This window comes from Corvus kubaryi, unplaced genomic scaffold (genome assembly GCF_017639235.1).
Source record: "Corvus kubaryi isolate FWS band 111438036 unplaced genomic scaffold, C.kubaryi_AGA036_p1.0 37385, whole genome shotgun sequence".
Taxonomy (NCBI): Eukaryota; Metazoa; Chordata; class Aves; order Passeriformes; family Corvidae; genus Corvus; species Corvus kubaryi.
In genome coordinates, this window is record NW_024581127.1 from 11377406 (window position 1) to 11391669 (window position 14264).

The 14264-nt window shown below is 41.0% G+C and overlaps 1 protein-coding gene across 2 annotated transcripts in view; it reads right to left on the reverse strand.

Annotated features, from left to right (window-relative positions):
- Nucleotides 1–2636: 2636 nt before the first annotated feature.
- The window catches only part of TMEM64 (transmembrane protein 64), a 12450-nt gene continuing 822 nt past the window's right edge, over nucleotides 2637–14264 (reverse strand). The window contains exons 2-4 of one of the 2 annotated variants that reach the window (XM_042035903.1): nucleotides 13282–14264; nucleotides 7601–7756; nucleotides 2637–5279 (exon numbers count right to left, since the gene is read on the reverse strand). In XM_042035903.1, coding sequence (XP_041891837.1) covers nucleotides 5085–5279; nucleotides 7601–7756; nucleotides 13282–14264 — 1334 coding nt within the window. In that variant the 3' untranslated portion in view covers nucleotides 2637–5084. Of the gene's footprint in view, nucleotides 5280–5392; nucleotides 5468–7600; nucleotides 7757–13281 lie in introns of those variants that run through there. The other variant, XM_042035902.1, reaches the window with a different exon arrangement.

A 14264-nucleotide genomic window follows, 5' to 3' on the forward strand; every position in this document is an offset into this window, starting at 1 on the left:
CCCCCATAGCTGTAAAAGACATCTGAAATAGTCATAAAAAGTCCAAGTTTAAAGCTTCATGCTGTCGCCATTTCAGCGTTATTTGCTTCCGGTAATACCACCCCCCACCCCTCTCCACCCCCAAAAATCCAAGCAAAAAAACAACCCTCTATCATCTGGGTACTTCATCATCTATTCAAGAAAATTGTTACTCCCTCACAAAAATCAGAGAATTCATTAGTCTATTCCCCTCACCACCTACCATTTCTCACATTAAATGAAGAATATTTGTGCTCTTAAGCAATCAAGTTTCGAAAGCACAGTAAAAATTTGTTATTAGAATAGTTCATCGCCACAGGCCTTTCCATCCTTCCTCCCACCCACCAACCCACAGACTTTAAGGGAAACAGTTGTAGCTCACTGGGAACAGAGGGAAACACCTCACATTCAGCAAAGTGAGCTCGCACATGCACAAACATCACTTGGTTCACAGATTTGTATCCCAGGTGATCTTACCCTGTTATTGGGACAAACTAAACCATTCTACTTTACAGAAAAGTCAGCAGAAGATTATTTCAGAAGTTAAGAGGTCTAAAAGTCAAAGCATGCTAGAATTCTCTAGAAGAGAAAATGCTGACCTGCCTCTAGCTGAGGCTATCCAGCTGCCCTGCCCTGGAAAGAAGTAGAAGTCAAAGGATTTGGAAATTACAAAACCAAGTCACTTAGGTATATTCGAAGTCCTAGCAGTGTTACAGTTCATTTAACCCCTCAAACTGTGTCTGCTGTGCTCAGGCAATTATTTTTTTCCCTTCAGCTTGAACAACATGCAGCTCTCTAAATTCCTCCTCCTGCAGAGGAGGGATGGGAAGCAATGCACTGCAGTCACCAATGCCAAACTGTGCTGGTCTGGAGATTGTATAATAAAAAAGACTTGTCACACTGACTGGATGATCCAAGTTTTACATCCTCTTCACCAAAGCCAGGACTTAATTACCTTGACTGACATAAGCTTATGCGTGCTACATCTTGGAAACACTGTCTCCCGAAAGGGATGAAACCCAATATTCATGTCTCAGGATCAGGCAGAACAAACACTACAGCTATCTTGTTAGTTACTTTTGTTCTAAAACGAAGCAAAACCCCCAGTATATTAAGCCTGTTCTGCTAATTTCTTTAGCAATGCATCAGAAGTTCTAAATAATTAGAAGTTAGAGGACTTTTCACTCTCACAACTGCAAATCTGGCCCCACTGATTTTCCAAATGAATCAAGAATATGGAGCCAACCACCTACACATTAGTCACTTGTCTGGCAAGGAGGACTTAAGTTACGCTGATGAACTTAGGACTTCATTAAAACGTGATTTAAAGTTTAGCAATACACCAGGATGATCTATTGTAGTAGGAGGGGGACAGGATTGACAACGCAGACTCAGCTTCTTGCTACTTATCACTAATACATTAATATAAATTAAAAATCAATACAGCAGGGTAGTGGAAGACAAATGCTAATGTCCATGAAGAGAGAATTTGTTAGATTCATCACCACTGTGCTGCCAGGCACATCACTAATTCTCCAGGACTGGAGAGGACAGAGACAAGCTGCTTTGTGCAGCAGAGCCAGAATTTGCATCAGCTCCCCCTCTGCGCTTGATTCCTATGCCCTCATGCCCAAACCATCATCTTAGAGAGACAGGACTTTGAATTATTGTGAGGAAGCCTGTCACAGAGCTACCCAAGTTCTTTACTTCTGTCATTAAGAATGACCAGTGTGAATGGGAACACTTTTATATTTCATCTGATACACCATATCCTTGATTATTTGCAAGATAACCGATGACTCCTGTTATCTCAGTCAGTCAAAATCCACATTGTATCAGCCTCAGGTGGAAAGCTGAAAATGCACGCAGAGAGTCTGGTATGGGATAAAAGCCAAACACCATCTAACAGCAGCTTCTCCATTCATCAAACTTGGCCTCAGCAATGCTTGCTCAAGTTATTGTGCAAAAATCAGTATGAAAAAAGTAACATAAAGCTCTTGGACAAAAATGTTTTTCTCACAGATGCTTAGTCTAAAGTTAAATTTTGACAAATTTACTGCATGGTTGCACTTACCACAAGGAGGAAGGAAAACTGGTGCCATGCAGTTGAGATTCCTTCTATATGACCTGCCTTTTAGGTATCTTTCATATGCAAAATGCAGAAATGTCACTATCATGACAACTCACAAAATATTCTTGAAGGTAACTTGCCACATTGTTTAAACTAGATTCATAGCTTTGTGGGTTTTAACTGCATTAGGTAGGGAGCCTATCTTTAAAAATAACAATCACATCATTTTTAGTTCAGAAATATCAATCCTCTTGCAGCTTAGTAGCATGTTTCTCATAAGCACATGTATGCTTATTCTTCTATCAAAAAGGCAGCTGCAAATACCAAATCTTTAAAGAATTTAATAGAATTAAGCATGTATTGAATTAAACAAAAGTAAAAACCAAGTCTTTTTCCCTTGTCAGTAACTCCCCACCCATGGAATTCATCCTTAAATTCTAACTTGTTTCTCCTTCAATGCAGACAATTATCTTTGTATGCATAAAGATAAGACTCCACTGCACCTTCTTTCCAACTACGTCATAGCAACTTAAACATTTAATACATATTCCTTTAAAGAAATTTGAGTGAATTTATTGTATAAAATTATGATTGGCATGGTACAGAAAAGTTCCTTTTAATGCACGTTTCCCATTAACTTGTACACAAATATTACAAGTATCAAGCAAAATGCAAAAGTCTTAAGAACTAATTCCATACTACAAAAGTGTTCACATAGTGAAGTTACTCTGGTTACAAAATGTCATGGAAATAAAAGCACTTCAAAATACGTATTTGGGAAATGTCTCAAATAATCAACGCAACCTTAAGTTAGTTTAAAAATGCAAAGAGATACCCTCTTCAAAACACTATTGTTCATTTGGCAAGATGGAGCAAAGTTCAGATCAGTTCACTGAAGAACTGTTCTTTCGAAGAAACAAAAAAACCAAAAAAAACCCTTTAGTTAAGAAAGGACTCAATTATACTGTGATGACAAATAACGCCATCAAAACTTTATCAGGCTCTCTTGCTTTCACACAGAGCTGTCAGAGGCAGAGATGTGTAAATGAACACTTCCAGGTATATACAGATTGACTTTTCAAAAACCAACCAACCAATCAAAACTAAACCCAAAACCAAATGAAATCAAAACCAACCAACCAACCAAAAACCAAACAAAAAAAACCCCAAAACAAACAAAAACCCCCCTTGAAAAACAAAAAAAAACCCAAGCCCCAAAACAACAGAAAGGAGACAATCTGAGCCTTGTTGTTTTCATTGAACTAGTTCAGCTCTTTAGGTCGCAGGACCCAAGAACATCAATCTGCAAAGGACACGTATTTAAGGAACAAAATGGAACCCCCGCACAAAGGAGCGCGCAGACGTTCGGTTACGTGAGTGCCGCACATCCTCTCAGTAAGGCTGTTAGAGGCTCTCAGATCTCTGCTTCCCAATGGCCTTGAAGACCCACTATTCTCAAGAAGACAAAAATGCCTGGACCCTACAAACAACCTTACAAAAAGGAAGCACAGTCGTACTGTTAGAAAATAACACAAAATTTTGAAGACTGAAAGCATCCTTAAAAACTCACACAAAGTAACTACAAAATAAGCAATACTTTACATTATTTTTGTATCAGATGACTTGCGTGTGTTTGAGCCATTGAACATTGGTATGTATATCTACATGAAACTCACACATACAGAACATCGTGTTCAGGCATTATTGTTTTTTTCTTTTGGACACACACACAAGTAACTGTCAGGTTATCCAGTCTATTTAAATGCAGTGAAAAACAGTCCACAGCAGGCGTAAAAGGAGCAGTATCCAATACAGTGTTGTCTTGCAAAAATGGAGTCAGAATTCCTGAGTCTCAGAGACATTGCTCTCCTCTCCAATACTGGATTATTTCTTTTCCAAGGAGAACTTCTCGTTTTCATTTCTTCACTCTGATGAAATTTGTAATAGATTGTGTCTTTTAAAAAATGTAAAACTAGTATAAAAGATGTGCCAACCAAAGTGAATTTTTAAAGCTTTTAAAAGGGAGAGGGGATTCACTTACAAAATAAAGGCCACCTTCTTGTAAAATTAGTACTGCTAATATCCCATCATTCTGTTTAGAGCAGAGATTTAGCTCCCTGTTCTAGAAGCCTTACCACATGCAGTCATGTGAGCTGAAAAACTTCATCCTTTTAACAATTAAAAATATCATCTATAGGACTAATGTGGAACAGCCCTTTGTTACAATCACCAAGGTGGCAAAACCAATTAAGTGTCATTCAAATAGTTATAGCAATCTAACTTCTGCATTTTCCCTTGTACTTTGCATATTACACAGTGTAACTTAAAATGTAATTTAAGAGCACTTCAGTCCCACAATGTAGGATTTAAGCTTGTGTGAATACATTTGCATGGCTCTGCAACATTTGTAATGGTTTAGAAAAATACATTCAACCAAAACTTTATACAGGGTTCTATTTTTTTTAAATCAAAAATGAAGAAAAAGCCAAATGGTCCCATCATTAGCTAAATAATACACTCCAAGTTCTGGAAGCAATTCCATAGCAAAAGCACATTCAAGAATAACATATATAGAATTGCATACTTTCTCATTCACCTTTATCAGCAATAAAATTCTACTGTATATAATTATTCAGCCTTATAAATAATGCTAAGCAGAAAAATATTTACCTCTGTGCTACTTTTTTGTTTATAGAAGCATTTTTCAGTTTATAGGAGCAAAGGAAAAAAAACCTAAAGTGCAGACTACAGGCCATGACAGGCATAATAAATGACCAAAGGTGCAGCCAAATTTGCATTTACATCTTAAGTTACTTTGCCATCTTCCTCATCTTACTAGAAGTCACCCCATGTGCAATTAAAGAGGTTGGTTTGTGCCACAGTACAACCTGTAATCACTTGTAATTTTTTAAAAATCTATTTCAATTGTCCATAGATATATTTCTAGGCAATAGCTCAGGTTCACAAAACCTTACTTAGTTATTAACACTTGAAATCACACAATATTGACACCCCCTCCAGAGAATGCCACTGTCCTCTTGTTGCAGTATGTGGTTGAGCCATTGATGCTTGGCTGACTGGCTCTAACAAGTGATGTCTTCATTTCCATCTCACACGCTACAATAGCTGCATTGAGTTCCACTTGAGCCCGGTGAACGACATAAAACGAGAGTCCTATGCTTATGACAATCTGCAAATAAAACAAGAGTGTTGTGGGCTGCATAGGCTGTGGGAACCAATGCAAAGCAACTGACCTGAATGAAACAAGAAGTTGTCAATGCAAAGATTCATGAAGGCATCTGTTGACTCAAGGCTTCACAGGCAAGACACTGGAAGGGAGACGAACTTAGCCAGTGAGGAGCTCTAAACCTACATATCCTAACAATGTAACCAGCATATCAGAACACAGACATTACATGGAACTTAAAATATTTATATAAATTGAAAAGATAACTTTCTTTCTGTTGAAATCCATATACTTGTTAAAAAGCAATCCTTTCAATAAAACACAAGTCAAGGTTTTAGCTGAGATCCTTCTTAGAAGAAAAAAAAAAGATAAAATCTTTAAAACAAAAATCAACATATCTCATAGTAAGAGTCCCTTTGAAAGACTCAAGTTCTTCTGCCTTATTTTAAGAATGTTAACTAGCTGGAATCTGCAGCTTCCTTTCAAAAAGCCAACACAACCTAGAGTTCTGAGCCCAAAACCTGAACTTCGTTACTAACTGGTAGGGCTATGTTTTCTTCAACAAGGAGGACTGCATGGCAGACGGTGCTGGAATATCACTGAGTAAGACAACTGACAAGTATGAGCACGGGACAATTGCAGCTGGAAGGCACCCTGGCAGTCTCTAGCCCAACCAGCTGCTCATAGCAGGGCTGGCTGTAAGATCAAGACAGGTTGCTCAAAACTTTTGTCCAGTCAGGTCTTGAAAATTGTAAAAGAATAGAAATTTCACCACTTCTCTGGGCACTCTGCTCCAGTGCTTGACTACCCTTGTGGTGAAAAAGACGTTCCTCACCAATTTAAGTTACACATTTCAAAAGCTGGCCAAGAGTCACAATGATACTATAGACACTAAGTTTTGAATAGATAGGAAAAATTGTATTCTAGAAGCTTACTCAAATATTTAAATTTGATTTGGTTTAGAAATATTACTACCAGTAACCTCGTAGTTTTTATCTACTTCCTATATAAATAATATAAAAATATATATATATACATAGACAACCATGAAATGTGATGGATTTTCAGAGCTATTTACTAAATCAAAGTCCCATCAAAGCTCAGCCAGGTGAAACACTCGGCAGATGCCTGAGAGACAGTGGGAGAAGGCAAATACTTCCTCCACTAAAGGCTCCCCCTTCAGTTATTCAGTCACATCCCAAGGACTGGTCTCAAGGAGGTTAGTATTCCTTTTACAACATTCAGGTTATCCAGCTACCACTTACCTGAGAAACAGTTATGTTACAATCTATATAATCTGCAAAGGAGAGTCAATGTCAATTCAAAAAAACCCAAAAATATATAAATGGGAGGGAAAAAAGGAAAAGACCACTAAAAACTACTACCCTGGAAATAACATTTCATGACTAAAATAATAGCTGATCAAGAAACCATTGATTTTCTCTTTTACCTATCAAGACTATCTGCCCCACACTTACAAAGGCATTTTCAATACTCATAATCCTGTTTCATGAAAGCTATAAATTATAGGTTCTATTTAAGAGCACACAAATTTCAGGGCAAGGGGGGGAAGGTATGTTTAAAATGGTCCAAGACTTAGTTTTCTATGTTAGCATTGTTAAACATGATTTTTACGACTGTAAAAACTGAGGAACAGAAATTACTGCAGTACCTACTGAAAGTCTGCAAACCATGGTAACTGCTAGTCAAGCACAGCCTGAAGCACTGCCACTGTCAGAGAAGGTTTTAATATATAATATAATTCTGAAATACCCATAACCTCTATGCTCATAATGGTCTCACACCTAAGTCTTACACCAAGATTATTTGATTAATATGATAAGTTATTTCAAGAGGTAAGGTCATGTAAAGGTATTTGATACGCTTCTCATTAATTTACTCACTTGTAAAATTAGGCTATTCTGATTTAGGCATTAGGAAAATGCTACCCTACAGCATTTTTAATCCTGAATACCTATGCAAAATGGGGATGCTGAGTACTAACAGTGAACACTGCACAGGTGCTGGGTCTACATACACATAAGCTTTTGTGTAGGGGTGGTTTGACAAGTCTAAAATTCAGCAGATTACCCTACAAGGTAAGAGAAGAAAACTTACCAAAAACTGTGTCAGAAAAAGAGAACACTGAGTAAGTTCTGCTTTGTGTTATGGTGAGGTGTGAGAGAATTTTCTAACAGCATAAAACAAAATCTAAAGAAATCAGTACACTGCAAACCCATTTTTCTGGGTATCTAGTAGTCAACAGGAATCACAGACAGACAGTACTGTTACCAAGGTCTATGAAAGCAATTATTTTAACTGACCTGTAAACCAAATACAAAATAGCCACTAACACTTTGTTCTGCAATCACATCCTCCATGGTGCGCAAGGTAGTGCCCAAGTATGAGTTCAGGAGCTGAGTAGGAAGCAGCCCAAGTGAAGAAGCCATCAGGTAGTTGGGTAGTGACAAATCTGTAATCTGAGTAAAAAGAATAAGAAATCAAACGCAGCTCCGACACAATCTATGTGTGCAAACAACCAGACTACCACTTCCCACAATCATCCCTGCAAAATCATGAAATATTCTACATTCCTTCACTGAAGCTTTGATTCACATATGGGGGAAGAAAATACAACAAATTAGTATGTATCTAGTTTTCATCTGGCCTTTTAAAGCTACTAGGTTTGATTTCATTTCACCTCACGTTACGCAACATCTCTGTGCAAAAGTCATTAACTGACTAAAATGCAATTACACTGCTCACAAAAGAGATTTATTTTTACCTGGTGAACAGAGCCCTTGGATTTATGAGAATTTACTTGTGAGAAGAAATTTCTTTATCAAATGTGAAGGTCTAATGCAAAAATCTGTTTTTCATTTTACACGTATGGCAAATAATACAAGAGGTAATTGCTCAAAATGTCATTGTATTAAATATGATCCAGGTAAACAGAATGGCAGATACAATTTGTGCTGGGCAAGTTATGAGCTCATTAAGATACACGTTCAGTGTATCAGTGATCCCTATGAGCAATATCCATCTGTAGCTATATATATATATGAGTATTAAGATTGTCTACCAAAGGTATTTTGCAACACACTTCAATTAGGGAACAAAATAGTACACATAGATATAGGTTTTATTCATGTCTCTGGAAAAAAACACTAATAGTACTTCGGTATTTTCTTCTCTTTGCTGTGAAATTTCTGTTCTGTGTCAATAGATAGATATATGAGTTTACATGGGAACAAAGTACACAGTACCAGCTAAATTAGGATCAGCAGCCATTGGGAAATATTAAAGGCAAGTGTCATGAGGTCAAAAGATATTTACACAAGAAAAAAGAAAACAGGAGGAAACTGGGTTAAAAATGAGTATGAAAATGATGATTTTGAAAACAAGCAGTCCAACAAATTTTCCACACAATTCAGCTAATAATAACAGAGATCTAATTAAGAACAGCCCTAACACTGAGAGCCTACATGGAAATTATTGACCTTGCCAGTTTTGTAAAATGTTGAATACCAAGGAATAGCAGCAATGTTACTCATTTCATCATCCTATTCTTAAAATAAACTTTAGTTACTGTGAAAGTCAGAGTGCTGAATTCTAAGAGCTCTAAGCACCATCAGTGGAAAGTTTTTGGGAGGAAGGGCAATGGAGCAGCAGAATGCAATGAAGCATAAAGATTAAGAATAATTCACTGGAACAAGATCCAGTAAGCCATTTCCAAACTTCACACTGCATATTATACTTCCCACAGACTGAAATACATACCAGCACCACGAATATTATATTTCCTTCTCTATACAAGATTAATTTAGATTTATAATGAAAAAGGATTGCATAATTATGTCAGAACTTAACATTTGACCAATACTTTCAAAAGACTTTTTTAAACATTGTTGTAATCTGGGCCACGTAATAAGAATGCACAGTCCAAACTTCCCGTATTGCCAGGGGAATGAAGGAGCTGCTATTAAAAAGTTTCTGAAATACTAACGCAGAGGCAAGATTTGCTAAGTAGGACACTATCATTACATCAAATGGAGCTGGGAAACTTCCCAAAGATTCCTTTGACACTCCTGGCACCTCTCTCATTTCTGTAGATGTATTAAGGTCACTTCAGTTGCACACCTGGATGTGTCCTGAAACAACTGCACCTCCTGTGTCATGAGAGAGATTGTTTCCAAATGAAGGGGAGACTGCCAGTGGATACACCGAATTACAGCTTATGCTTCCCACTGCAATGAAAGCTAAGGAGAGGGTGGAAAAGATTTTGAGATGCTCTTTTAACTAAGATGTAGGTTTAGAGCTACAATTGTATCCCTTTCCCCAGAGTGCACAGGAAGTGCACAGCATCCCTGCCTAAGGAACTAGAGAAATTGTCAATAAAACTTACACTTTCCATACTTTTCTTTCTAGAAACTTTACCTGTTCTATGAACCTGCCAGACTGGCATCTGTATGGCCAGGATGCCTAACAGAGTCTACCAGGGCTCTGTTTCTGGTGAAAGCAAAATTAACCCTGAAATCCCAAACCAAGCATGGATACAATTGTGTTATGGGCCACAACAGAAATGCATTTAAACTGTACTTAAATACAATTAGGAACTACCTAATTGCACTGATAACAATAGCCAAGAACTCCCGCACTAAGCCTTGGACAGGCTTTGTCCTGTGGAACCTTTGTGTGTTCTTTGCAGCTGACACCTTTGGTTCAGCACTGTCAAAGAATAAATGCATCTGTCAGGACTTTGCTGGGTGCTCCCATGGCTTTAGGGATTGCAGCACAATTTCTCTTCCCTCAATTTACAAAGCCCTGTGTTTCAGATCAGGTAGGCTTAATGACCAACAGCAAAGCTTAACGCTGGTGCACCTTTTTTTTCTCCAAAAAAAAGCCTGAAACAAGCCCCCCTGCCCCAAAACTCAACACCTCAAAAAAACCCCAGTAAATAAAAAAAAACAAACCAGCTGTCAACTTTCCAACAAGCAGAGCAAGCAGAGTGCGTGTTCTTGGAAAGCAGGTACCATTTCTTCAACTCTGACTTCATTGTATGCATTTCTGAACCCAGAGATGCACACTTGAACGCTCAGATTTTTTAATCAGATTATTTCTTTCACGTAATATTCCTCTTAATGAGGGGGGGAAAGTATGAACTCTCATCTAACCTACATCTGGCACTACAAATAACCAGTCTGCACAAATCTCACTCCAAGAACACACTCGTGGGAAGGAGATGATAACCTGCATACCAGGCCTCCTTACAGACCTGCCTCCAAAACACTCAGGAGTTGCCAAGGTGAGAGAGCTGAGTGTGGGCAAACTCGTCAGTAAGAGCTATCAACCCAGCCCAGCCGCCCAGGCCGCCCTGGCATCAGGAGTGACAATTAAGCAGAACTCACTCAAAAGCAATACAAACATGCTTTCAGTTAGCAAGTGCTAAGTCTTCCAGACAGGCAAGTAAATACATTACTTTGCCCCTCTACTATCAGCAGAACAACCTTTTAAGAAGCAAGATCTTCATGTCTGGTAAGACACTAAGGAATTTGTGTGAATTTTCTTCTTGTGCTACTTCAATTAGTGTGATTTCCTCACTTATCAAATCCTAAGAACCTCTTCCATCTTTCTCTATATCCCTTACAAGTCAGCCTCCCGAAAACCCTCAGCAGATGGTACATGCCACTGAACAAGTGCTTGTAGAAATCATTTAATCCCAGCCCTGCAGATGACCCTGCTCACATCAAGGTTATGCCTTTCCCTGAAGCTCATGTGTCACTTCCTTCCTTCTCTCTCATTTAAGTATTCTCAGTACCTCCAGTTTACTTAAAAACATCCACACGGAAAGCATTCTTAGACCAAACCACTGGAAAATTAAAGATGTGTACTCTTTCTTAAGTTCACTGTTCTTTAAAAATTAATCCTTTTCAAATTCATTGTTGAAGTTGCTAGCATGGGGAAATGCATTTCAAACCTAAAAAGAGTGTTAAGTTTTCAGGTAAGTCAGATTTCAGGGAAATGACAGCTTGGTCTGTGTAGGTAGAAAACTGTATTTTTTATGTAACTTAAACTTGACTCAAAGTGAGAAACTGTCTTGAATTCCTAGATTTGTATGCAACACTTTTCAGTGATCTAGTAGCTCACATCAAATGTTCTCAGTGAAAAATTGAGTACGCACTGTGTTTTGACTATGCTGCAAAGCAGTAAATCAGGAGTAATAAATGTAACCACCAAACTAAAATTAGCAAAAAGAATCCAAGTTACTTGGCATAACTCAAGCATCTGGCTTCATCTCATTTCCTATCTACTATTTTAACACTGAAACCATCCACTTGGAAAGAAAATTATTTAGCCTGCAGAACATGAATACAAACCACAGTGATTTACAGCATCATTTTAATATTGAACTGGCCCAAATACTCTGCTGAACAGTGTTTCCAACAGAATGGTTATGCCAGGAAGGAAATAATTTTAACTTGGTAATTCTCTGGTCTGTTCTTCAGATCCAATACTACTCTGTATCATCTGCTGACTACTTCAAGTGACACCCCGGAAGCTGTGAACAACCAGAGTACAACAGCTCTCCCCAGTTCAGGAGGGTCACAGCACAGCAGAAGCTTCATCTGCTACACTGCACCTCGGGCTCCAGGAGGGACTCTGCTCCCAGCTGGGCAGGTCTGAGCCTCTTCAGTCCTGCAGTAACATATGTTAACAAATAAAACAGCAGAGGTTCAGCTGTTCAGTTTCTCATTCTTAACAAGGAAATGGTTAAAGGATCTGCTTAAAAAGAAATTATACGTTGCTACAGCTCTTATGGACAGAGATTACAGCTCTGGAGATGAATGCTCCAGTACACATAGTTTTATATACAGCAATTTAAAATACTTGGTGTGAATGTTACACCCCAAAATTGTATGGATTAAATTTTACTTAAAAGACAAATTTGGTATTCAGTGACCTACTAATTGCAGACAGATGATTCTGTCAAAATTAAGTAAGTGCTTCAGAAGGGTACAGGATCAGGACTGCAGACAGGGAAAGGAAGGTGGGCTATAATAAAGTGGCAGGCCAAAACACTTGTTTAGACAGTCACTTATGTTAAAGAACATACAAGTTACTGATAACATTTTAAGTATTTCACAGTCCAGTTTGCTTTGGTTTGACTTCTCCAAGTTAGTAGATACAACTGAGGCTAACACAGCCAAAACCAGATCCTTCAGACAAAGAACTTGGGAAGCAACGAGGGTCCGAAATTGTCAGCAAAACAGCAAAAAGAACACCCTCCATGTTCTTCTTTACTTGTTTCTTTAAGATGATCAAATAGACCAAATGAATGTACCAATCTTCACCCGAAAGTAGAAAGAAAAGCAAGACTAATGCTTTTCCACACTCAAGTTTAAACTAACTCTCAGTGCTACTCTAGTGTACAGTCCCTTTTCAGATCTGAGGCTACATCATCCTGCTCTGCCCAAAACCTGCAACCTCTCTTGTAGCATGGACTTAACACCCTGTATGGACTTGCCAGATGCATACTACAAACACCAACCACATCGAGAAAGAATTTTAATCTGTCCACTGCTTTCTTTCCAATATGATTACTTATATTAAGTAGTTTAGGAAGATCTGGCAAGACTTCTCAACTCTTGCCAGCTTTTAAAGCGGATCATTTTAAAAGCACAGACACCTCATAACTGTTGAGTTCTCCCCAGATTTTGCTATGCAGCACCTTGGTGATTCTAACACCAGAATACAGTCTTGAAAAACAAGAGAGCAACTCGAACACAATGCCAGTGAGCAAGACATCTCAAAAATCTGCCTGCTGTTCCTGTACATGCACAGAAGAGCACGCGGAGAGGGTTGTTTTTACTGTTCTTAAGAGAGAGAAACCACGGCTTGTTCCCAGGAAAGGAGGCGACCTCCACCAATAACAGCAGCCACTATGCCGAAAGACGTCCTTCCCACACTTCTCTTTCTTGGCCGCACAGCCCAGGCAGGGACTCACCGCGAAGACGGCATTCTGCAGCCCGAAGGGGATCAGCGTCAGCCGCGACAGAACCACCACCTTGAGGCCGCTGCCGCCCTCCACGACACGGACGATGGCACTGAGCGTCCCGCTGCCCTGGATCCTGGTCCGTGCCCAGCGGGCCAGCAGCCGCTTGCAGGCCACGTGGGCGACAAAGGTGCCGACGAGGACGCCGAACACCATCAGCCCCATGCCCAGCACGAAGCCGTAGAGGTAGCCGGCAGCCACGTTGAGCAGGATATAGCCCCAGCCGCAGGGGAAGGACACGACGATGAAGCCCACGGTGAAGAGCAGCACGCCGGCCAGGCTGTCCAGGCTCTCGGCCCAGAGCAGCAGGTCCCGCAGGTACTGGCGCACCAGGGCCAGCGAGGCGAAGCAGACGGCGGCCAGGACGCTCAGGCTGAGGCAGCTCTTGCACCAGCAGGTGCCCAGTAGGCAGCAGGAGCAGCGCCAGCCCCGGGCCTCGGCCAGCCCGTGCCCGCCGCCGCCCGGCTCGGGCAGCTGGCAGAGCAGCAGCTCCGCGGGCGGCAGCCCGTCCTGCTCCGCGCAGGGCCCCAGCAGCAGCCCGCTGGCCCCCGCAGCCTCTGCCGGGACGAAGCCGACGGTGTTCCCGCTGCTGCCGCCTCCCGCCGCCGTCCCGGCGGCTCGGGACAGCCAGCGGCCCAGGTCCTGCCGGGAGCCCTGCACCGCCGCCTGCTTCACGGCCCGGGAGAGGAGCTGCAGCGCCGCGGCCCCCGCACCCCACATCCCCCCACCCCGCCGCCCGGCTCCAGCACCGCCGAGCCGCGCAGCCCCTTCGCTCCCCGCCTCTCCACGCAGCCTGCGGGCAGGGGCGGCCGTTCCCTCATCGCCCCGCCATGGCCCGGCTGCCGAGCCCGGCCGAGGGCCGGGCGGGGGCGGGGAAGCGGCGGCGGGGAGGGCGGGGAGGAGGGGGCCACGCTTCACCGCCGCCCGGCGGGCGG